The sequence below is a fragment of the Nicotiana tabacum genome, chromosome 23 (genome assembly GCF_000715075.1).
Source record: "Nicotiana tabacum cultivar K326 chromosome 23, ASM71507v2, whole genome shotgun sequence".
Classification (NCBI taxonomy): Eukaryota; Viridiplantae; Streptophyta; class Magnoliopsida; order Solanales; family Solanaceae; genus Nicotiana; species Nicotiana tabacum.
This window is the reverse complement of record NC_134102.1, coordinates 91,020,127-91,046,315: the sequence shown is the minus strand read 5'-3', so window position 1 is coordinate 91,046,315 and position 26,189 is coordinate 91,020,127. Positions and strand designations below refer to the sequence as shown.

At 38.1% G+C, this 26,189-nt stretch overlaps 1 protein-coding gene across 2 annotated transcripts in view; it reads left to right on the top strand.

Moving 5' to 3' along the window:
- Positions 1–590: 590 nt before the first annotated feature.
- The window catches only part of LOC107808551 (anaphase-promoting complex subunit 5-like), a 34,064-nt gene continuing 8,465 nt past the window's right edge, over positions 591–26,189 (top strand). For both annotated transcript variants that reach the window (XR_012705916.1, XM_075246280.1), the window contains exons 1-18: positions 591–905; positions 1,590–1,749; positions 1,838–1,959; positions 2,222–2,471; positions 3,397–3,574; positions 3,658–3,736; positions 3,826–3,911; positions 5,915–6,047; positions 6,231–6,263; positions 7,917–8,165; positions 16,947–17,024; positions 17,120–17,382; positions 21,686–21,745; positions 21,838–21,905; positions 23,541–23,646; positions 23,748–23,889; positions 25,013–25,111; positions 25,317–25,581. Coding sequence is in view for 1 of the 2 variants with exons in the window: in XM_075246280.1 (XP_075102381.1) it covers positions 732–905; positions 1,590–1,749; positions 1,838–1,959; positions 2,222–2,471; positions 3,397–3,574; positions 3,658–3,736; positions 3,826–3,911; positions 5,915–6,047; positions 6,231–6,263; positions 7,917–8,165; positions 16,947–17,024; positions 17,120–17,382; positions 21,686–21,745; positions 21,838–21,905; positions 23,541–23,646; positions 23,748–23,889; positions 25,013–25,111; positions 25,317–25,581 (2,545 nt within the window). In the remaining variant the exon portion in view is untranslated. The remainder of the gene's footprint in view (positions 906–1,589; positions 1,750–1,837; positions 1,960–2,221; positions 2,472–3,396; positions 3,575–3,657; positions 3,737–3,825; positions 3,912–5,914; positions 6,048–6,230; positions 6,264–7,916; positions 8,166–16,946; positions 17,025–17,119; positions 17,383–21,685; positions 21,746–21,837; positions 21,906–23,540; positions 23,647–23,747; positions 23,890–25,012; positions 25,112–25,316; positions 25,582–26,189) is intronic.

The following is a 26,189-nucleotide window of genomic DNA, read 5'->3' as shown; positions in this document are numbered from 1 at the left end:
TAGTAAGAGAGTTTTCAAATGTATTTATGAAAGATTTATTGGAATGACGTCCTAAAATTTAGTTTTACATTAACTTATTAGCAAACACATAGTCTACATATATAACTCCTTAATGTATGACTCTATGAGTTAAAGGAATTTAAACGAGTAACTATAGTATTATTTTAAAATAAAGGGTTCATCAGCCAAATATTTTACCTCGCGATGTGTTGACTTGTGTAAAATGTACGTCATAATCAATTGACATACTTATTAAAGTGCATATTTTCGCTGAATTTTATGGTAAAATTCTTCAAATCATGTATCTTCATCGCATGCGTCTAACACTAGAACAAAAATTCGATAATCGAAGTAGAACCATATTCAAAGTTTTCGATCTGACTACTATAGTCACAATTAGTAAGCATACTATCATTCAACTAATACAAAGATAAAATGAGTTCATCTCGTGATGATTACTAAACTATCAAATAACAGCTATTTGTTTTATGCGATTGTTAGAGTTATATAATGTGAGAATGTTATGAATCAAAAATTAGTGAGAAACTACAAAATTCCCTCTTGCTAAGATTGCGATAATGAACGTACAATCATGTACAATACACATTATAACGAGCGTACATCTTTCTTCTTTTTTGTTTGTTTGAAGAACCACCAAAAGTTCAAATTTCAAAATTAGAATCAGAATAGCCCTCCATCGGCGCGCTCACACCACGTCCGCCGCAACCGCAATGGCAGGGATATCGAAGGCGGCGCCGGGAGCATTCACGATAACACCACACAAGCTCTCAATTTGCATTCTCATTCAAGTCTATGCTCCTCCCTCCCAAACCTCTGTCCCTTTCCCTTTCTCTTCCGTCTCTCAACACAATCTCCTTGCCTCCTTCTTATTATCTCTCACTAAGGTAATTTTTTCTTTTATCTCTCCCTAGCTTTCAAATTCCCAGTGATTATCAGATAGTCGATTAGAAATTTTTCAGTTTCAATCGTAGTTAATTTTTTTATGAAAATGATTTTTTTTCTGTACAACACTAAGCACTTTTGACTTTGAAACTGCTTCGGTGAAAATTGACGCTGGTTATATCCGGTAAAAGGAGCTTCTGAAATAATAAATATTTAGTTATTTCTTACTACTTTAGATAATATATCATGTTTAATAATTATTTAGCAGCAAGCAGTTTAAATGTATATGAAAAAAGTGGTTTTGTTTATATGATAATTAAACGCTGATTTTCATTAATGAAAACTGATTTTATCGAGTTAGTGATTTAATCAGATAAAAGAACCAAATCAAACAGCCTCTAGAGGTCAGCGTTTTTTGCTGCTTTTTATTGTATTAGAACTAGATGTATGTTGATAGGGTTAGCATTTCTGATTTGAACTTAATTTTCTTCATTTCTAGAAAAAAAAGGGTACCTGAAACTTTCACCATGGTGTTTGGTATGCATTATGCTGATTTGTATTTTATTAGTCATTTAGGACTATATATCAATGATTTTGTGGGTAAAATGGTTGGCGGTCAAAATCTCCAAGCGCAGTGTAGAGAATGCTGTTTGAACAGAGTAAATTTGTCTTTTTTCTTGGAACAGTCTTCTGAGGATATTTTTGAGCCAAAGCTGGATGAACTCATCTCACAGCTGAATGAAATTGGAGGCGTACTGAAGCATTGGTTGAGCGACCATTTAGCTGGAAAGCTATCATCTTTAGCCTCACCAGACGATTTGTTTAACTTTTTTAATGGCTTGCGAGGTAATGGGACTTATTATTAATCTGAGTTTTTAACCTGCTTAGCTTTTTATTTACGAAGTTTTATCATTTATGTTATTATTATGAATAGGCATACTTGGGGGTTCTGATTCAAATGCCATGGATGACGATCAAATCATTTTGGATCCTAGCAGCAATCTTGGAGTCTTTGTTCGTCGTTGCTTACTTGCGTTTAATCTGTTGTCCTTTGAGGTACTATTGAACTATTCATTATCTTGTTAGAAGGACTTGGCTCTGTCAAGACAATGGCACAATGAAGCATAAAGTTCAATGCATGCGTCTTAAGTGTTATTCTTCTTGTGCAGTCATTGCTATTTATGAACAATTTGAATTTTGATTTTACTTTTCCAATTTGACTTGCTATTGCGATTTATTTTTGCTTGGATCATGCATAGGGTAAATCCACTCAATAAAAGGTTGATAAACATATATCTCTGGATTGTTTGCTGTGTAGGCTGTCTGTCATCTTTTGACAAATGTAGCAACATATTGCAAGGAATCTCTCTCGGCTTATCCTCCTTATGAGTTATCACATTTTAACGATTCTGATAGCTATACTGAAGCACCAAAGCACTATGAGAACATGGATTTGGAGAATTTTGTTGTTGAGAAAGTCAACAAAGAAATCGAAGCGAGAAATGTGGTTGATGAAAAGCTTTCCTTCCACAATCATGCACCTAAAGCTCTAGTTAGATCAATTGAAGGTATTTTTCTTTGGTATATTTGTAGAAGTAAAATCATATCTGTATGCATTGGGAAAGATTGATTCCTTTATGGTGCAAAATTTACGTGCAATCATTCAGTTGAGGATACTGCTATTATCACTTCATGAAAAAGGGCTTTGTGTTCCAAAAGAAAGAGTAGAGTTATGCTTCTTCCAACAGTATTTTCTAGCTATTTGTAGCAAGGATAATCATTCCTTGTAGTTATTCCAACATTAACAAGGATTTTAGTGCATCATATAGGTAGTACGCAACTTTAAGCACTATTCAGATTTACTGTGTGAACGATGAACAAAACCAGGATTCTAATTTCAGATGGTATTCTCATGTTGAATTTAGTTCACATTCTATGAAATCCAGATCCAGTTGGATACAAAGCTTCATGGGATCTCGTACTTTTTCTGTGTAGATGAGTAACTTATTCAGAAGCTTGGTCAGTAGGCATACAAATTTACGGGAGTTTCCCATTAAGGGAAATTCTGAAAAATAACACGAACAAAAGCTGCAGCAGCTATTATAGACCCTTACTGATTGCTGTAGTAGACTTGCTTACCTGCCTAAGACATGATGATTTTGTAGACGAATAACTTATTTTGAAGACTATCAATAGAAGTATAAAGGATATACGGGCATTTTCCTCTTATGCAGTAGAAAATATTAAGGAAATTCCAGAAAGTAAAATTAACAGAAGCTGTAGCGACTATACCGACCTTTACTGATTGCTGTAGTGGTCTTATTTACCTTCCTAAGATGTGATGTGTTGATGTCTGCTCCGTAATCCGGGTATCTTATTCAGCTTTGAACTGTCTTTGGTTCTTGCTTACTGAAATACTTGGAAATGAATAAGCCTAGATAAACGATACTTATGCTTTTTTAGTGCTTAATGTTAGTTAGCCATGGGTTGCAGATCGTTATTCTTCTCCCGGGCCACAAATTAAAAGAATCACTAAGCCAAGAGAAGTTAGCACATGCGCATCTTCTTCTTGTGATGCATCGGATTGTGTTGATTCTCAGACTGGAGCGTTCTTACGTACAAATTGGCAAATACAAGGATATCTCTTGGAGCAAGCTGATACAATTGAAAGGTGACTGAAGTTTTATCGAATACTTGTGTCAGCATATCATGTTTGTCTAGATTCTTAAGTAAATAATTTATCTTCTCTTTCAGGCAGGGAAGCTCCTTCACTCTCAATGCTTTTGAGTCTGTATTGAAGGACCTTCTTAAATTAGCTCCAGAGTTACATCGCGTAAGATACTATGGAGTGATGTGTTTTGGGGATTTGAGTTGAATTTGTATTATCTGTCTCTAAAGTAACTTTTTCTGCATTTTATGAAGGTTCACTTCTTGCGTTACTTGAATAGCCTTTATCATCAGGACTATCATACTGCTCTAGAAAATATCCACCGGTATTTTGATTACAGGTATACTTATGTCGTCTATTATGTTGTATCAACATTTCAAATGTCCTTCATGTGTGCATTAATAACAACTCGCAGAATCTTTGGATGATGCTCAGTGTAGTATACTAGCAGTAGTTAGCCGGTAAAAGTTTACTCAAAGACACCAGCAATCTGCCAGGAAATACTAGATGTTTGAAGAATGATATTCTGTTTACTTATTCTAGGCAACCATAATGTGAGCTTGGGGCTTACCCTTGCAATTCTATGGGCATCCCAGGGATTAGACTATGACCGAGCAAGCTAATTTCTTCCTGACAATCTTATCATCTATGATGATCTTATCGTGCTTATGAACCTGGACTAATTAGGCCTTGGGGCAATGATGATTTGGTTCTATCTTCAAGTTAAATGGTCGATTCCTAGGATCAATAAGTTTTTTGTAAAAGCAATGACTAGAAGTTATGTTGACAAACATAAAGTTTGAGGTATAATTAAGCAATGCATAAAATTCTAGAAGGTTTTTGTAGATGTTGTTGTGTCCTAAATCTATTGAAAAATAAGAATTGTCCCATAGCTCATTGAAGCAATGCTAATTTAAGGACGGTTGGCCTAGTGATCAGTGAAGTGGGTGAGAACCATGAGGTCTCAGGTTCAAATCCCAGCAAAGGAGAAAAAACCGATGTGATATTTTCCCATTTGTCCAAGCCTTGGTGGATAGAGTTATCTGGTACCTGTTGTTGGTGGGAGGTGGCAGGTATTCCATGAAATTAGTCGAGGTGCGCATAAGCTAGCCCGGAAACCATGGTTTCAAAAAAATAAAGGAATAGAGAGAGAATTGCGGGGCGTGGGGGTGGGTTAAATGTGTCATGATCATTATTACTAGTGTGAAATTAACTTAAATGTTTTTAACAATTTACAAGAGATGTTCCTTATATCGGAGTCTTAGGCTACATACTTCTCTATGCTAATAAGGTAAGTAAATATTCCGTAATCAAAATAAAGATTATCCTACGGTATTCTATAAGATTTTCTTTGTTCAAGCACAATGAGGACATGTATGAATTTAGACTTGACATTCTAAGTTTCTAAAGGACCGCCTTAAACTCAAAGTCAAAGTGGAGAGACCAACTTGAGTTTGCTTATATTGGAATAATAGAAATTTGACGTTGAAATCTCGCTGGGATAGTGCACAATCACAAGCGGTGCTAGAGTCCTTTCCTCCGAAAAGTCATTGGTAAGTACATAATGAAAGAAAGTGCTTCTTGCACTACTATGTAATTGAAGAGTTTGAGAGTACGCAGTGAATCCACCCGCCACAGAAATAGGAATTTATTCTCAATCATGTAAAAAGGATATGGTGTTGTAAATTTCCAAGACATTATCAACCTTAACTTAAATTGCAGAACAATGACAAATAATTCAAGGTTTATAGGAGGGCACTGAGCCACTGATAGCATAGAAGTTAGTAGCATCTATCGGTGTGATCGTTCATGCCATCAGAATGATCGCCATGAATGATCCTAAAGAGAGGAGCATCACCTCAATAGTTGTCATAGAGAAGAGCATTGCCTGGACGGTCATCCGGAGAGTAACAGTGCCGGTTGTCGAAGAGAGGGGTGGTGTTGGATACAAGGAAGAAGAGAAGAAGAACAATGGCCGGGGGGCAACACATATTGTCCAGCGCAGCCCGCCAGTAGCTTAAGTTATTTGAATCTCTACCAAGATTGTAGAGGCTATGGTACTATGTGAAAATAAGAAAAACTTCTCATTAACTCGATTTTCTAAAACAGTTTGCAAAGAAGTGCTCCTAATAAAGGAGTCTTATGCTACGTACAATATGGTAAATAATCGATCTCCATACTAGTAAGATAAGTAAATATTCCTTAATAAAATACATAATACACTACAATATTATAAGATTATCCTTACTCAAGTACGATGAATTCAGACAGATATAAATCTAGACACATATTCACTTGACTCTAACACTTTGTAAATATATCTGAGAAATATTTTTACCAAAGTGCAGGGACGGAAGGATGTGATTTTATACCTTCTTCTTCAACCGGTTGCAGTAGCTTTGGGAGATATGAAGTTGCTTTATTATGCTTGGGAATGATGCATTTTCATTTTGGGCACCCAAAGCAAGCTTTGGAGGTAGGCATATTCAACGTCATTTCCTACCTTCATTGTCCATGTTCTGTTTTTCATACTTCATTGATTTTGATGTAGGCCATGCCCCCCTTATTGGTGTGCTGAAGGTGAGGGTGGGCGTAGGAGTGGTCTTAGGATCTTTGCTGTTGCACTTTGGCATAACAACTATTTGCTTGATATTTTCAGGTGTTGACAGAAGCTGTTCGTGTGTCTCAACAGGTGGCCATATTTGTTCCTTCCCTTTTTTCGACTATGGCTTCCCTTCTCTTATATATTATTTTTTATTCCTTTGTGCACTAAAGTGGCATATAATATTGTTTGTTCACTTGCGTTGATACAAATGTGTCATATTGAGAAAATTTTCAGATGAAAGGCAACCAAGATTAAAACCACGGGATCTTAATGGCCATCAACATATGCATTTACGATGATACAGCTAATGTTGATAAAATGCTTAAAAACATTGCTTTGTTGATCACTTATAGTGGCATTTTATGATTGATTGACCAATACTTAGCAAGTCAAAAGTGAAGTCAAAAGTGAAGGCTTGTACAATTGCTGGGTAGGGCATTTCCTGCTGTAAGGAAACATGATATTGAGTGACCTGACTTAGTGGCAGATGAACTTGAAGTTAACTCAGTTAAAGCAAGTCCCTAATCTTGGTCTAGTTTAGTTTTATTGTCTATTTTGTCTCAAAGAGTTTATCCTAACAAGGAGTTAAAAATGCAATTGATGTATACCACCTTTCCTATGCTAAAGAAGTATATCATCATAGCAGTCCCAATTATATTGCAATCTTTTGATGGTAGTTTGGAGACCATTGAATTTCCTGCATTCCTTCTTTAGGCGTTTTTCATTATATTGTGTTATAGGATTATGAGCAAATACTTTTTCTTGTCACCAACTAGTTGGCAAATGATTGGTTTTGCAATATTTCCTTGCCTGGGGTGTCTGCACAAGATGATGAATGAACACTGCTATTTAATTGATGCCCATTGAACCTTTTCATAATTGGATACCGGGGAAATTAGCGCAATTATTGTTTGCCAAAATAAAAAATCAAGATCTACATATACTATACATAAAAAATACTACGTCTATTTTCATCCTTGGCCTCTCTGCAACTTATTTCAGTATCCTAGAAATTTCCATCACATCTTATATTGTAACAAAAGTTACATAGATCCTGTCTCTACACTTTCCAATGCAACTCCTCATTTTTATTTTCTTAAATATCTGAAAATAACTTTTAGCAGTTGCGTTTTTCCCAATGTATAAACTACAAACTTCAACCGTTGTTTGAACAATCATCTAAATCAGAACAAAAGGCTCCATCTGGGGAGGAGCTTTAACATTTTTTATCAAATTGCATAACATGCTTAGCTGACGGCCAAACGTGCAAACTCTGAATAGAGAAAATTGAAAAGATACTGAAATTACAAATCTCCAAAACGGCATCCATCTCTGTTACATTATACCCTTGTGACCAATGCATTAACAGTAAGTGGCGAAGGAGCTCCAAGAAAATGGAGACCTCTCTTCACTATCAGCTGAATCCATTCAGAATTGTTTTTAAATGCTAAAAATGTGAATCCCGCTGATGAAAAGGCACAAGTGGAACTCGGTTGAAGTGTCAATGTCTACGGCCTATCTTTCATTGTATTAATCAAAACTCTGGTAGAAAGTTTTTAACTTCTTTTCCAGAAGACAGCAATAAATATGGTTATCCGGTCCTCCCAGATATCAGTTTGTTTCAACCATAAACAGGCTTGATGTGCCTGTAATAACTTTTTCCCTGTAGAGTTGCCTCTTTATTTAATTTATAACATCCCTTACTAGGAGATCTAATATTTCTCCTCTCTTCATATGCAGCAAAATAATGATAGTTGTCTTGCTTACACGTTAGCAGCAATTTGCAAGCTATTGTCTGAATTTGGAGTCTCAAATATGAGGGGGCTTATCGGATCATCCTATTCACCTGTAACCAGTATAGGAACTTCATTATCCACTCAACAACTCTTATATGTTCTCTTGAGAAGATCCTTAAAGCGAGCGGAAAGTCTAAAGCTGAAACGACTGGTTGCATCTAATCATCTTGCCATGGCTAAATTCGACCTGACTGTAAGCACTTTAATCACTCTCTTGTTTATGCATTGCAGTGACCAAATAATTAATGGTGATTTTTAATCATAGCATACACCAAGGTAGACCCATTTGCATGAGTAAAGTGTGTTTATGTAAGGGCACCTTCTTTTAAAGAAAAAAATGTGTATGTGTAAAGTGAAAAAATGTAAAGGCAGTAAGAAACAGAAGCAGTACCCATTCTCGCTCATTCATGTTGCAAGGTGTTACTCATTTTGTGTCCTTGAATATGTCGTACGAATTACTCAATTGAATTTGTTGCTTTTGGGTGTTCACTGTTCATTCACTCAGATAAGACAATTAAAGTCTAACATAACATCTTTTGAGATTTGGTGAACTTTTGAGATTTGGAGAGTATGTGAAATAGCCAGTGCGAGGTATTATTCATGAACTTAATGTAATATTAGCATTTCTTACTTTATTTAATCAGACTGTGGATACTTTTAATTTCATCATTCCATTTATCTGTCTCCTATTTGAGATATCTTAAAGGTGTTAGATACATTATGCCTCAGGTTAGAATAGAGGGGCAAACCCATTGACCTTGGAATTTCAGAGCTGGAATTAGTGGATTTATTATTATTAAAAAAATAAAATTCATTTCACGTCAGTTGGAAAAAAGGTTCAAATCTATAAACTAAGTGGAATCTAAACTGTTGTATGTGTTTTTCCTTGAATTAAATGTTTTTGCAGAAATGCTACTCAATCCATCAATCAATCAACTAAATTCCAATCCCAAATTATTGGGGCTTACGAAATGCTACAATATAGTATAGCAAATTCTTCCCAGTTGCTTAACATTCACATTCACATCCACAAGCCTTTTATCTATGGGCTTGATAATTCTGGCGTGCTCCATTCCCCTCTGTACTCCCCGTACTTATCCCTAAGCAGCAACAACAACAACAACAAACCCAGTGAAATCCAACAAGTGGGGTTTGGGAGGGTAAAGTGTACGTAGACCTTGCCCCTACTTTATGACAGTAGAGAGACTGTTTCCGAAAGACCCTCGGCTCAACAGAAGTGAAAATGAAGCAATAAACAGACAATAGCAACAACAAGGTAATTAGACATAGGCACAAATGGAGATACGTGCAATAACAGAGATCTAAGAATACGACACTATAAGAATAGAGTCAATCTCGCTGGAAATAATGACACAATGTGAAATAGCAAGGGGTTAGGAATAGGAAAATACAGGACTAGTATTAATACAGTAATACTACTGGGAAGCCTAGACGAAACTCTAGACCGCCTGCCAACCTACAACCCTAATCTTTGACCTCCACACCCTCCTATCGAGGGTCATGTCCTCGGTGAGCTGAAGTAGCACCATGTCCTGCCTAATCACCTCACTCTAGTACTTCTTAGGCCTCCCTCTACCCCTCCTTTGATCCTCCATGTTCAACCTCTCACACCTCCTAACCGGGGCATCAGGGTCTCTTCTCTTCACATATCCGAATCATCTCAGTCTCAATTTCCGCAACTTATCTTCTACAGGAGCCACACCCACCATGTCCCTAATATGCTCGTTCCTAATCTTATCTTTCCTGGTATGCCCACACATCCATCTCAACATCCTCATTTCCGCTACTTTCAACTTCTGGACATGAGATTTCTTATGGCCAGCACTCGGCTCCATACAACATGGCCGGTCTAACTAACACTTTATAGAACTTGCCCTTAAGTCTAGGTGGCACATTCTTGTCACACAAAACACCAGAAGCGAGCCTCCATTTCATCCATCCCGCTCAAATACGATGTGCGACATCCTCGTCGATCTCCCCGTTACCCTGTACCACAGACCCAAGACATTTGAAACTATCTCTCCTGGGGATGACTTGTGTATCCAGCTACACGTCCACTTCTGCTTCATGAGCCTCAACACTAAACTTACACTCCAAGTACTTATCCCTAAGCGATGTTATTAAAATCCATTGTTTCCTCGCTTAGCGATCCGAAGCGAGAAGTTATTGTTTCATGGATGAAGCCATGCACTTTATAGAAGTGTGCGCTTCAAACTATGGTGCGCAAAGTGAGCTCAACAACAAGCAGCCGGTGAATCTTAACTTTGAGGAGTTGGATTATTGACATTATTGTACATTGAACAATTAAATTAGTTATTTTTAATTGCAATTTGTTCATTATAAGTACTAAATTCATATATGTATTTGGATCTTTTTAATTTCGTGAATTGTGCGCTCAACTTCAAAAAAGCGTGCGCTTCACCTTCAAAGAAGCGTGCGCTTCACTTCTCGCTTTTCGCTTCAAGTCCTATGGACCATGTCGCTTTTTTGTGCTTCCTCATCAATCCTTCATAACCATTTCCAAGCAAAGCTCTATTACTGTTACATCCCTCATCCCCAACAGACCATCCTTAATAGGAAAATTGATGTTACCCCTGTCAGTAGGTGAAATTTTTTTCTTACTTCCATTTTCATCTGAGAAAAAATACCTATACAGCTGCTCAATTTTCTTAGTCCTTGCTCCAGGCATTTCTACGAGAGACAGGTCGTAAGTAGACAGGTTGATATACTACCTGCTCCAACTTACACCCCTTAGAGAGGTATTGTTTCTTCTCTCCTCCGAGCTCGATCTGATATGAATTGTGATTAGCAACTAAAGGCAACCACAAATACATAAGGATTGCTGATTTTACACCTATAAACCTGATTCGACTTTTCTAGGTTCGTGATATTACTATTGGAATCATCCTTAAATTGATCTTAAGTTCTGACATTGATTGGGAGCACAACAAAACTCCTATTACGTGCTTAGTTGGCTTGATTAGCATCACAACTAAAGTATCACGGTAAACAACCAGGGAGTCATCGACCACATCCTTAGGTCCACTTGTTGTATCTTAGAAGCCATTAATAGCCCCCTGTGCTGTGATGCGCCAGAGAAACAGAAAGGAAAGCATAGTTGGGAAAGCAAAACTTCAAGGAAAAGCTATAACCACTAATTTCTTAGAGCAAATGAACTATATGTCTCCATAAACTAGTTCTCAACCTGTCCCATTATCCCTGTTATAGGTTTAAAACAGCCACTGTAGAGCCCTTAAACTTAAGATCAGTATCAGACCCTTAGCTGACGATTAGCCCGACTTTTGATTTCTATTTGATGCTTATTGAACTTTTACTTGGAGTGCTTCAACGCTGCAGCAAATGCACATAGAATTATTAGAACTTTTAGGATAAAACTAGCCTTTGTTACCGTTAGTTATGTGTAGTCCCACATTGGAATGGGAGTAATATGTACTTTGTAGACTATAGCTATAAATAGGACCTCTTGTATTATATTGAGTATCTAATATCAATAATATATTTTCTCCCGTGCTTTTTCACATTAGTGAGAAAAGATCGTTGTGCGTCATTCCAGCGTTAATCGGGAAGAAAGAACTTAGTCATCGTACAATTTTTCCGGTGACCTAAGGCCTGTCTATGTGAAAGTCACTTTCTGTCGGTGTTGTGCTAAAACCAACACCACCACGAGGTAGATCACCCTCCGACGACCAACCCCTGAAAATTTATCTGGCAGAAAAGCTGCCACACGCCTTCACGCGCCAGCAACAACTTTTCCGGCGAGGGTTCCGACCACTTTCCGGCCATTTTTTCGCGAAGCTTTTTCAAGACAGTCTGCTCTCCTCACAATTCCGAGCCTACCCATCTAATTCAAATCAAATTCCGACAACTTTTATATTTTTCCGGCCTGAACAGTGACCTTTTTGGCCATTTTTTTGAAAACATTTCTTCAGGACAGCTTGCTCGCAAGGGAATTCCGATTCTATCCATCCTGGTTACGACAAATTCCGACAACTTTACAATTTTCCGGCGAGCTACAGTGTTTCCGGCGTGTACAGTGTTTCCGACGTAAAATAGTTTTCTATTTTCTGTTGTAAGTAGTGTTTTCCCATCTATTTCTTCAGTTTTCCCACAGGAGTTACTTACTTCCACTATTTCAAGTTAACCCTACTACTACAAATTGTAGCGAAATGGGAACCGATACTTTGAATAGTCGGATGGTTTCTTTAGTAGATTATATTGAGTTCCTAGTACAAAGGATGTAAGCAGACATCTTCTGAGATAGCTTCTGTTGTTCAAACATGTAATAGCGTGACTTGTTTCTCCCAATCTTCATCCTCTGAGTTTTGGGTCATTGATTCAGGTGCATCATATCATATTTCTGGTGACAAATCTCTTTTCACTACTATTTCGTATTCTCAATCTCTTCCAAGAGTCACAATGGCCAATGGGTCTCAAACCATGGCAACTGCAATAGGTCAAGCAAGCCCACTTCTTTCCTTACCTTTAGATTCAGTCCTTTATGTTTCCAATAGTCCTTTTAATCTCATAGCTGTTAGTCGCTTAGTCAAATCACTTAAATGCGCTGTTTTATTTCTTGATAACCATGTTTTTATACAGGAACGTAGTACGGGGCGGATCATTGGTACCGGGCGTGAATTAAACGGACTTTATTACCTTATCCTTGCTAAATCACATGGACTCACATCTTGTCTTCCTTCAACAACTTGTCATGTTACTGATTCACCAGATTTATTACATAAACGGTTGGGATATCCTAGTTTGTCAAAACTTCAGAAAATTGTATCTGGTTTATCAAACTTGTCGGCTGTAGAGTGTGAGTCATGTCAGCTCGGTAAGCATACTCGCTCCCATTTCCCTCGGCGCCTTGATAATCGAGCAGTCACCTTTTACTTTAGTCCATTCAGATGTTTGGGGTCCTAGTCGGGTCAGTTCCGCCTTGGGATTCCGCTACTTTGTCAGTTTCATTGATGATTATTCCAGGTGTACTTGGATATTTTTGATAAAAAATCGATCTGAGCTGTTTTCTATTTTCCAGACCTTCCACGCTGAAATTCAAAATCAATTTGTGGTTTCTATTCGCACATTTCGTAGTGATAATGCCCGAGAGTATTTGTCTTCCCCATTTCAGCAGTTTATGAAATCTCATGATATTATTCATCAAACATCTTGTCCGTGCACATCTCAACAAAATGGGGTAGCTGAAGGAAAGAATAGACATCTTATTGAAACTGCTCGTACCCTACTCATACAATCTCATGCTCCGTTGCATTTTTGGGGGATGCAGTTCTTACATCTTGCTATATTATTAATCGTATGCCATCTTCAACTATCCAGAACCAAGTTCCATTCTCTGTCATGTTTCCCCACTTACCTTTGTTCTCTCTTCCACCCCGTATCTTTGGAAGCACTTGTTTTGTCCATAACCTTATTCCAGGAACAGATAAGTTAGCTACTCGTGCGTATTTCTAGGTTTCTCGAGAACACAAAAGGGGTATCGATGCTACTTTTCTGACCTCCAGCGGTACCTTATGTCCGCTGATGTTACCTTTTTTGAAACCCAATCATACTTCACAGGTTCAGGTCATCTCTTAGATATTTCTGAGGTACTACCAGTTTCATCTTTTGGAGATTCAGTCACTATCTCCCATTCATCTTCCTCTACATCTCCAGCTCCACCACCTACAGCTCCAGTTGTAGCCCCACCACCTATAGCTCCAGCTCCTCCACGTAATCCAGTTCAACCTTCTGCAGCTCCACTACTCTTGACTTATCATCGTCGTCCCCATCCAACATCAGGCCCAGGTGATTCACGCTCTGTATCAGATTTTGCACCTACTGCAGACTTGTCTCCTCTTAATCAACCAATTGCACTCCGCAAAGGTGTACGATCCACACTTAATCCTAATCCCCACTATGTCGGTTTAAGTTATCATTGTCTGTTGTCACCTCCTTATGCTTTTATATCTTCTTTGTCCACTGTTTCTATCCCTAAGTCTACAGGTGAGGCACTATCTCATCCAGGATGGCGACAGGCTATGATTGACGAGATGTCTGCTTTACATGCGAGTGGCACTTGGAAGCTTGTTCCTCTTCTTGCAGGTAAGTCTACTGTGGGTTGTCGTTGGGTTTATGCAGTCAAAGTCGGCCCGGATGGCCAGGTTGATCGGCTTAAGGCTCGTCTTGTTGCAAAAGGATATACTCAGATTTTTAGGCTTGATTATAGTGATACTTTCTCTCCCGTGACTAAAGTAGCATCTGTTCGTCTCTTTTTGTCCATGGCTGTTGTACGTCATTGGCCTCTTTATCAGTTAAACATTAAGAATGCTTTTTTTCACGGTGATCTTGAGGAAGAAGTTTATATGGAGCAACCACCTGGTTTTGTTGCTCAGGGGGAGTTTAATGGTTGTGTGTGTAGATTGCGCAGGTCACTATATGGTTTGAAACAGTCCCCTCGAGTTTGGTTTGGTAAGTTCAGCATAATTATTCAGGAGTTCGGCATGACTCGTAGTGAGGTTGATCACTCTGTGTTTTATCGGTATTCTGCTCCTAATCTGTGTATTTATCTAGTGGTTTATGTTGATGATATTGTTATTACTGGCAATGATCAGGATGATATTACTAATATGAAGCAGCATCTCTTTCAGCACTTCCAGACTAAGGATCTGGGCAGATTGAATTATTTTCTAGGTATTGAGGTCGCTCAGTCTAGCTCAGGTATTGTTATTTCACAGCCGAAGTATGCCTTAGACATTCTTGAGGAGACTGGAATGATGAGTTGTAGACCTATTGACTCTCCTAGTCTCCTATGGATCCGAATGCTAAGCTTCTGCCTGGACAGGGGAAGCCTCTTAGAGACCCTGCGAGATATAAGAGGTTGATTGGCAAATTGAATTACCTCACAGTGACTAGACCTGGTATTTCTTTTCCGGTGAGTGTTGTAAGTCAGTTTATGGATTCTCCCTGTGATAGTCACTGAGATGCAGTTGTTCGCATTCTTCCGTATATAAAGTCAGCTCCAGGCAAAGGATTACTATTCGAGGATCGAGGCCATGAGCAGATTGTTGGGTACACAGATGCTGATTGGGCAGGATCACCTTTTGATAGACGTTTACGTCTGGATATTGTGTTCTAGTAGGAGGTAATTTGGTCTCGTGGAAGAGCAAGAAACAGAATGTAGTTGCTCGATCTAGCGCTGAAACCGAATATCGTGCCATGGCTATGGTAACGTGTGAGTTAGTTTGGGTCAAGCAATTGCTCAAGGAGTTAAAGTTCGGAGAAATCAGCAAGATGGAACTGGTGTGTGATAACCAAGCTGCTCTTCATATTGCATCATTTCCGGTGTTCCATGAGAGGACTAAACACATTGAGATCGACAGAGAAAAAATACTTTCAGGAGATATTGTTACAAAGTTTGTAAAGTCGAATGATCAACTAGCAGATATTTTCACTAAGTCTCTTACTGGTTCTCGTATTAGTTACATGTGTAACAAGTTCGGTACATATGATGTGTATGCACCGGCTTGAGGGGGAGTGTTAGTTATGTGTAGTCCCACATTGGAATGAGAGTAATATGTACTTTGTAGACTATAGCTATAAATAGGACCTCTTGTATTATATTTAGTATCTAATATCAATATTATATTTTCTCCCGTGCTTTCTCACAGTTATTTTAGTTGGATTCTTCATATAATAATCTTATCAGAAAAGGCAAATTATTTCCATTTCTAAAACAAATACTTACGAGTAAAAAATTCTTTTCATAGTTTATGAACCTGACATGGCGAGTAATTTGATCAAGTAGCGAATTTCAGATCAACTGTTGGGTTCTATAGTTGAACTGCAGGTGTATGAAAAATCGGTACCATAATAGAAACAATAAACTGTATGTATTAATTTTTTGTGGTATCATCATTTTTTCTTAAACTCCTGTGAGTATGTCTTCTAATTTTGAAAATAAAGGAAAAATATGACCATCCATTTTCGTACTTATTCTAATCATGCATATAACACAACCCAAATGACCAAAAGGAATTGAAATTATATATAGATTATTATTTTATTGTTTTTAATGACATATATAAACTGTAGGCATAGTATGCAGTTCTTCCAATTCATCTTTGAAAAGGTCAATTTTTCTAAATGAAAATGTAAGCTATCCCAGTATGGTCAAACTACCAGGGTCATATTGCCCGTGTTTCACATTTTAGGTCTGTAAGTGATTGAACTTATGCCTGGCTCATGCTTAATTTTTAAGAAGTCAACATCTTCCAAGAGCCAAAATTTGTTCATGGTTTGGTCCTTATGAATGTGTTCATTTCTCAGCTTATTCTTGCACTTCCCTTCAGTTCAAACACGAAAGTCACCTTTACACAACCACTGTGAACAGAGTTGTACTAGGAGATTGCTTTGAACTTCACATGAGCAAGACTGGCTTAATACCAGGAACGGAATTTTGTCCTGAAACAAGAGTTTCCAGATCACCACAAATCAAACTTCTGTTTAATTTTATAAAAACAAAGTGAGAGTGGATAGCTGAGATAATATTTCTCTTCCATTTACTGCTTTCTTGGGATTAAGTAATTCTGTGAAATGCATTTGAAGCAGGTTGAAGTGTCACTACTTCACTTACCATCGGAAGGCCTGGCCAGAGATGGGCTTAAATGTCATCTGCTACATTCTTATAAGTTCGCTTGCAATGCTCTGCACATATATAGTTCCTTTTGCCAGCTGTAGATGCTTAGTTTCATCTGGGATATTGAGCCAGATATTTTCTCTGTATTTATTGTTAATTAACTCAAGGAACATTAATTCCTCTCATCATGGAGAGTCATTGCTGAACATTGTATTGTTAGAGGGCTTTTCACTTTCTTCATATGGTTGATGTATATGTGTACTTTATAAGGAAACTTAACTTGTGACATTTAATGTGCAGCAAGTGCAAAGACCTTTGCTTTCATTTGGTCCAAAGGCTTCCATGAAACTTGCAACATGCCCAATTAATGTCTGCAAGGTTATATTCACTCATAGACGTTGCTTAATCTTAAAAGTATAAAGTTTCTTTTTGTGTTGTCGATTTCTTTGTCCTGATTGTATTCATTTTTGCAGGAACTGAGGTTGAGTTCTCATCTGATTAATGATTATGGTGATGAGGCTTCACTAATGATCTCAGACGGGGCATTTTGTACTCAATGGATTAAGAACTTAAAGAAGCCAAAAGGTTCCGTTATCTTTTCCCAGGAGAATGAATGTAGGAGTAATACTTATGCTCTCCAGTTCTGTGGGCAGCCATGTTCCATCCCTGGATCTGTGCTGCAACTTTTAGGCTCTTCGTATTTGTTCCGCGCTACTGCTTGGGAGATCTACGGCAGGTGACGTGATGATCTTTGTTCTCATGCTTGTTCTGCATACAGTACGGTATTGTTATCTATGTGAGATATGTTCCTTGTGCAATTAACGATTAATTGATGTTTCAGAAGCATGAAAATATTCTGCCTAGGTGACCACTGCCAATTTTAAAATTTGCTAAATGCATGGTTAGTCAGTCTATGCCATTACTTATGATAAATGTTTGGGAAAGGGTTATTAAGAAGGAGCAACAAATCTGCTTCGCTGCAGAATTAGAAAGATCCCCAAGTGTCATTACTTTCAAATGCAAATAATAAGTATTACTCCCTCGCTTCCCGATTTAAGGGTTTCACCTTGTCTGGGCAGGTAATAAGGCCTTAATAGTTCAAGTCTTTTAGATTTTGAAAATTGAATTTGACTTCTGAATAATTTGAAGAACTTAAGTACAAAATGTGGCACCATGGGCATGGTGCTCTCTTGATAGGAGAATATCGGAAAAGTATTTAAGTAAGGGAAAAGCTTATCTTCTCGAGAAATGGACAGTCCTTTGGGTAACCAAAATGGAATTTAGGGCATTTAATTTAGGCAGACAAGTAAATCCTTAGTGTGAGCAGTTAATGATGCTATATCTGCCCTATATTTCAGTCCTGCACAAGAACAAAACAGGACATTTAAAAAAATTGAAGTTTTTGGTCAGTTTACTATTAAATAACATATTTTATGGACGTTTAGTTGCAAAATGAACTGAAACTAAAGCTCATAAAGGAAGATTGTAAGCTTTTCTTGTCCCTTTATCTATAGTTTTAGATCCTTTAGTTAAAACGACAGTAGAAGAGACTAAAGGAGATTTGAGGTTAGAAACAGACCAGAGATGCGGTCGGAATCCAAAGGATGAATACTATGTCACATAGGCAGAGTTACCAAGGTGAGCTATATCAGCTATAGAGCTATGTAAGCTATAGAAGAGGATGATGGCTGCTGTTTTCCTGTGCAGTGCCGAAGATGATCATCACAGTTAGCTCCAGTACTAAACAGAAAGCTTAATAGTTTATCATTAGTTCCATGTACTAAACAGCATAAAACACAGCACCTAATTAGGGGAGTGTGCTCTTCTGTAGTTTTAGGACTTGCCGAATGACAATGGTATTTATGGTTTCTTCACAACCTTAATTTATTATAAAAGGACTAACTCGCTCTCTTAAAAGTTTTGGATTTGCAAAGGAAATAGGAAAGCAGTGTCCAATTTGCGTAACCCAGAGTAACAAAAGTATGAAGCCAGTTGGAGATTATGAACACCAACTCGTAAAGGGATGGTTTTGCCTTATAAGCTTGTAGATCATATGCTGCATTGTCAGTTCAAAGAAAGCTAGATAGAACTTCCAATGCAGTTCACATTTTTAGGTGTTTTATTGTCACCTGTCAGGTATGTATATTGTTAGTTATGTGTAGTCCCACGTTGGAATGGGAGTAATATGTACTTTGTAGACTATAGCTATAAATTGGACCTCTTGTGTTATATTGAGTATCTAATATCAATAATATATTTTCTCCCGTGCTTTCTCACATGGTATCAGAGCATTAGTGAGAAAAGATCGTTGTGCGTCATTCCAGCGTTAACCGGGAAGAAAGAACTTAGTAATCGTGCAATTTTTCCGGTGACCTAAGGCTACGTGCACTTTCTGTCGGTGTTGTGCTAAAACCAACACCACCATGAGGTAGATCACCCTCCGATGACCAACCCCTGAAAATTTATCTAGCAGAAAAGCTGCCACGCGCCGGCAACAACTTTTCTGGCGAGGGTTCCAGCAACTTTCCGGCCATTTTTTCGCGAAGCTTCTTCAGGACAGTCAGCTCTCCTCACAATTCCGAGCCTACCCATCTAATTCAAATCAAATTCCGACCACTTTTATATTTTTCCGCTGTGAACAGTGACCTTCCGGTCATTTTTTTTTTTTTTGAAAACATTTCTTCACTACAGCTTGCTCGCAAGGGAATACCGTATCTATCCATCCTGGTTACGACAAATTCCGACAACTTTACAATTTTCCGGCGAGCTACAACTGGAGCTATAGGTGGTGGAGCTACAACTGGAGTTGTAGGTGGTGGAACTGAGCTATAGGTGGTGGAGCTGGAGATGTAAAGGAAGATGAAAGGGAGATAGTGACTGAATCTCCAAAAGATGAAACTGGTAGTACCTCAGAAATATCTAAGTGATGACCTGAACCTGTGAAGTATGATTGGGTTTCAAAGAAGGTAACATCAGCGGACATAAGGTACCGCTGGAGGTCAGGAGAGTAGCATCGATACCCCTTTTGTGTTCTCGAGAAACCCAGAAATACGCACTTAAGAGCACGAGGAGCTAACTTATCTGTTCCTGTAAGGTTATGGACAAAACAAGTGCTTCCAAAGATACGGGGTGGAAGAGAGAACAAAGGTAAGTGGGGAAACATGACAGAGAATGGAACTTAGTTCTGGATAGCTGAAGATGGCATACGATTAATAAGATAGCAAGATGTAAGAACGGCATCCCCCAAAAACGCAACGGAGCATGAGATTGTATGAGTACGGTACGAGCAGTTTCAATAAGATGTCTATTCTTTCTTTCAGCTACCCCATTTTGTTGAGATGTGTACGGACAAGATGTTTGATGAATAATCTCATGAGATTTCATAAACTGCTGAAATGGTGAAGACAAATACTCTCGGGCATTATCACTACGAAATGTGCGAATAGAAACCCCAAATTGATTTTGAATTTCAGCGTGGAAGGTCTGGAAAATAGAAAACAGCTCAGATCGATTTTTTTATCAAATTTATCCAAGCGCACCTGGAATAATCATCAATGAAACTGACAAAGTAGCGGAATCCTAAGGTGGAACTGACCCGACTAGGACCCCAAACATCTGAATGGACTAAAGTAAAAGGTGACTCTGCTCGATTATCAAGACGCCGAGGGAAATGGGAGCGGGTATGCTTACCGAGCTGACATGACTCACACTCTAGAGCTGACAAGTGAGATAAACCAGATACCATTTTCTGAAGTTTTGACAAACTGGGATGTCCCAACCGTTTATGTAATAAATCTGGTGAATCAGTAACAGGACAAGTTGTAGAAGGAAGACAAGATGTGAGCTCATGTGATTTAGCAAGGATAAGGTAATAAAGTCCGTTTGATTCACGCCCGGTACCAATGATCCGCCCCGTACTGCGTTCCTGTATAAAAACATGGTCATCAAGAAATAAAACAACGCATTTATGTGATTTGGTTAAGGGACTAACAACTATGAGATTAAAAGGACTATTGGGAACATAAAAGACTGAATCTAAAGGTAAGGAAGAAAGTGGGCTTGCTCGACCTATTGCAGTTGCCATGGTTTGAGACCCATTGGCCATTGTGACTTTTGGAAGAGATTGAGAATACGAAATAGTAGTGAAAAGAGATTTGTTACCAGAAATATGATCTGATGCACCTGAATCAATGACCCAAGACTCAGAGGATGAAGATTGGGAGAAACAAGTCACGCTATTACCTGTTTGAACAACAGAAGCTATCTCAGAAGATGTCTGCTTACATGCTTTATACTAAAGGAACTCAATATACTCTGCTAAAGAAACCATCCGACTATTCAAAGCATCGGTTCCCATGTCGCTACAATTTGTAGTAGTAGGGTTAACTTAAAAAAATGACCGGAAGGTCACTGTTCACAGCGGAAAAATATAAAAGTGGTCGGAATTTGATTTGAATTAGATGGGTAGGCTCGGAATTGTGAGGAGAGCTGACTGTCCTGAAGAAGCTTCGCGAAAAAATGGCCGGAAAGTTGCTGGAACCCTCGCCAGAAAAGTTGTTGCCGGCGCGTGGCAGCTTTTCTGCTAGATAAATTTTCAGGGGTTGGTCATCGGAGGGTGATCTACCTCATGGTGGTGTTGGTTTTAGCACAACACCGACAGAAAGTGCACGTAGCCTTAGGTCACCGGAAAAATTACACGATGACTAAGTTCTTTCTTCCCGGTTAACGCTGGAATGACGCACAACGATCTTTTCTCACTAATGCTCTGATACCATGTGAGAAGGCACGGGAGAAAATATGTTATTGATATTGGATGATAAATACAATACAAGAGGTCCCTATTTATAGCTATACACTACAAGGAGATATTACTCCTCTTCCAATGTGGGACAAGACTACACTATACATATCTATAAACTAACATCAATAATATATTTTCTCCCGTGCTTTCTCACATATATAATATGTACATCGCAAAGCACTCAATTCTAGTTCAGATATCATTACTGATTTTCTTCTCTTTTTGTATGCTAATTTAGTGCACCTCTTGCTCGAATGAATGCGCTGCTTTATGCGACATGCTTTGCTGACTCATTGAGGTAATACTTGTATGAATTTTTAAGTAGTTGAGCTGTTTGAAACTGTGCCTCAATATTTGTCGACTGAAATTTGCTTTCTTTTCTGCATGCAGTTTGGATGATGTGGCATTAGCATATGGAAAACTTATCCAGCATCTAGCAGTATTTAAAGGATACAAAGGTTTGCTCAAAATATTTTAGTACTTCATAAGTATTCTTGAATTGGCATAGCTACACAGTAGTTGTGCATGTATCTGTTGGCTCATGTCATTATGGTGCATAGATGATAGTAGTAGAGCGATGCTATACTTAAGTTATTTGCTGATGCATTGTTTACTTGATTTCTTTTGCTTATTCAATGGAATTACATTCTTTTCTTGATCACCCATAAGGTAAACCCATACTGGTTGAAATGTTGCTTGCTTTTAGACATAATTTCCATTTGGTATCACTACTGTGTTTTGACTTTTGACCCTGTGCAATTTTTCTGTGTGCCCCGGAGATTTTTCTTTGGTCCTAAAGTAGCTGTCAAGAAAATGGACCAGGCCTAACTTAACTCCAAAAGCTAGCTCATTAGACCCAAGACCATATAAGAAGACCACAAACCATCTATGTTGCTCGGACTCTCCAAAAGTGTTGCCGCACCCGTGTCGGATCCTCCAAAAATGCACTAAATTTGGAGGATCCGACACGCACCCAACAACATTTTTGAAGAGTCCGAGTAACATAGCAAACCATTCCCTCAACCAATTTTGGACACTCTAACAATCCCTCCCCCAACACGACTACAACTAGACATGTGTACTGTGAACAAACATATAATAGGAGCCCAACATTGGGTAAACCTAGAATAGGTATGAGCTTGAATATGATACCATGTTAAGAAAATGGACCTTGGGCCTAACTCAATCCCAAAAGTTAGCTCATGTGGTGAAGACTGCCTAAAATCATACAAGGAGACATGGTAATGACTGTGGGCCTTGAGCCTATTCCCTCAACCAATGTGGGACACAAATCTTTGAAGACTTACCGGAGGACTTGGTAAGAACTGAACACAGCCTTCTGACAAACATGTCTGTTCAAGTAAAAAACTAAAAAATGGTGTTTTGGCAGAAATGCAGGAAAGTGCAGAACTGATTAGCCTTCTCTTCTAGAGATGAATAACATTTACGTGTAATTTAGTCGGAAGAAAGATAGAAGTAGGTTAATCTTTCTTTTTCAAAAAAAGAAAGATAGAAGTAGGTCAAATGGAAATATGATTGTGATAGGCTAATGAGTTGTGGCCAAAGTGGTCTCCGGTAAATACTAGGCTACCTCATACCAGTTCATGTTACAATAAGCATTTTGGCAGTAGTGCGGGAAAAAGCTTCAGAACTAATTAGCCTTTTCTTGTAGAGAAGAACATTGCTGTGCAATCCGGTCGGGAGAAGGTAGAAACAGATGAACTTGAATAGATCATGATAGGCTACTGAGTTATGGCCAAAGTGTTTGCCGGTAAATTCTAGACAATCTCATCAGTTGGTAGGGATCCATAATTGTCTTCAGTCTTATGCCAGGTTTTAGTTTACCGTGCCCAAATTAGTATATAATCCTTCATACTTCATTTATACATATGTGAGAGTAGGAGGGCAGATCTATTTCTTAGGAAGGCAGATCTATTTCTTTCCTTTCTCTGTTAAAAAAAACTTATTCTCTTCCCCTACGTCCCTCAGAAAATACAAGGAAAGCAAAGTGGAAAAGTGACTTGATATTATAGTTTTAATTTATTTTTGTTTTTTGCTTATACTCAATAATGGCTTCTTTTGTGCGCCTTCAGAAGCTTTTGCTGCAATGAAACTTGCGGAGGAGAAGTTTTTATCTGTTTCAAAGTCACAAATTCAGCTTGTAAAACTACAGTTGCTCCATGATCATGCTTTACATACGTAAGGAGACTTCTCTAATCCTAATCAAGTTGCATAAAATTATTCTTACTTGGTTTTAAACTTCCCTTTGCTTGTCTGATTGGATATTAGTTGCCTCTCAGGGGAAATTTAAAACTTGCTCAACAGTTGTGTGATGAGCTAGGTGTTTTAGCCTCTTCAGTAACTGGTGTAGATATAGAGATAAAAGTTGAAGCTAGCCTCCGCCATGCACGAATACTAATTGCAGCGAACCAATTTAGCCAGGTAGTCTGCTTTCCTTTAGTTAGATCTCTTTCGAGTTGATTCAGTAAGGTATATGTTGGGTGGTGAACTTGTGCTTATAACTACATGACCTGCTAACTTAATAGTTTCTACTTCTCTTTTTGAACTTTGAACAAATGATATGATGCAAGAATGTAATTGATTATTTTTTTGCTCATGTACTATCATTTCTAATCAAAAGAAGAATGTGCCCACTTGCTCCCAAGAAAAGGTGAATGAATAATGGAAAGGAATATGGTCAATTACATCCTAAACTGGTGATTTTCAAATACACTTGTGATAGAAAATTGGATACCTTTGTTGCTTGCTCTTTGGTCAGGAAAAGATTTAAGTTTTCTTGTTTTTCTTTCTGCTTTTCCCTCTTCTATTTGCATAAATATATTCACTTTTAAGGCTTTGGCTGTTCTTCTAAGTGAATCATTATACTGTTGTGCTGATGATCATGTTTTTTCTTTAGTTCATTGCTTGTATTAGTACTGATAGATCATTTTCATTGTCCTCAAGGCCTTCAATTTTCTCGAAAACTTGCATGGTTTTCTGGAATGAGCAGTTTTTTCTCATGATAATGGACATGAAAATCACGAGGCTATGGTCTGGTTCAAAGTGGCAGCACCAGCAAGTCTGGTCCTGGTTCTAAAGTCTAGTAATATTTGATCATGCTTGATTCTGTGCAAAGCATACTTGCAAACTGAGTATGAATAGTTCACTTACAGGTTTGCCTGTGCTTGTGATGCCGAGGATTTTAACCACATCGACTCTACTCTTTGGTCTTGCAGCCAATGTGGTGATAATGATCATTCTGCAAGACTATTCTGAATGAGCTGTTACCTTAAGATATTGGAATATCACCTACCAAAAAGAAAATATTTGAATATCAAATTTGTTTACCACTCTGAATCTCTTTTCCCCAAGTTCTCACAAATTTTGTTTCTCTTACATCTGATAACTTGATATTGTGCTGTGGTGCTAAAGTATTTTTCATCCTTTTCTGATTTTCTAAGCTATAGGCAATAATTTGCTCTAGTTTGAACAGTGACAGAGGCCAAAAGCAATAAGCATCTAAAGAATTTCTTAATTTCCATTCTTGTGCATATGATTCTTCCAGGCAGCAGCTATCGCACACTCTCTCTTCTGTATGTGCTACAAATTCAGTTTACAAGTCGAGAATGCCACTGTTCTTCTTTTACTTGCAGAGATACACAAGGTATTGATTTAATGTTAATCGATATTTTTGCTCACAGGCAAGTACTTTCTTATAAAAAATATCACCTCGTCAGAAGAAATGGAACTTCTTTTACCGCTTATACATCTTCACCATTGGATTTCTAAAATTTGAACTACTGAGCCCCACACTCTTTTCTTTCTCTGACATGATCAAGATGTAATATAACTATGTTCATCCATTTCAGAGATCAGGAAATGCTGTTTTAGGTATTCCGTACGCGTTGGCAAGCCTTTCCTTTTGTAAATCATTCAACTTAGACCTTCTCAAAGCATCTGCTACGCTGACGCTGGCGGAGCTTTGGCTCTCACTTGGATCAAGTCATGCAAAAAGAGCTTTGGCTCTCATACATGGGGCATTTCCTGTACTTCTTGGTCACGGTGGTTTGGAGCTTCGTGCTCGGGCCTTTATCACTGAAGCAAAATGCTATCTTGCTGACTCGAGCTTTTCAGGTGCCTTATCGGAATTTTAATGCTCCACCTGTTTGCTATACTTACTGTAAACATGATTTTTCATTAGCTTGTGCTCTAATCAGATCTCATTTTTGAGTTTTAACTACATCCTGTGTTTTCAACCTCATATATAATTCTTGTCCATGTCACCCAAATGATGCAAATGCCTCCACATTTTGCAAACTACGTTTTTAAGCAATGGATTACATGGTCCATCATAAGTGAGAATCAGAGGATTAAGAGAAATTTGGGCAGTTTTTTTGCGTAAGGACTCTTTTTTAGCTATTATAGGCTTATAGCTCTTGTGAATGCCTACGATTTTATGAATCAAAATGGAACTGGAGAACCTGCCCATCACTCCAATAGTTCGCCTCATCTCCAGCCATGACTTGCCATCTACCTTTCCCAATCAAGCTGCCCTCCATTCCCACCTCCCATGGTTCATATATCCTTTGACCTTGAGATTTTTTATGATTAATTTGTCGCTCTTTGAGTATGATTTACCATATTTGAGTCAAATATAAATGACAAGGACAAACTAGTTCCACTTGAGAACAATTATAACCTAAATTGAAAATAATATCTTTTGGGATTTAGCTGGTATAAGT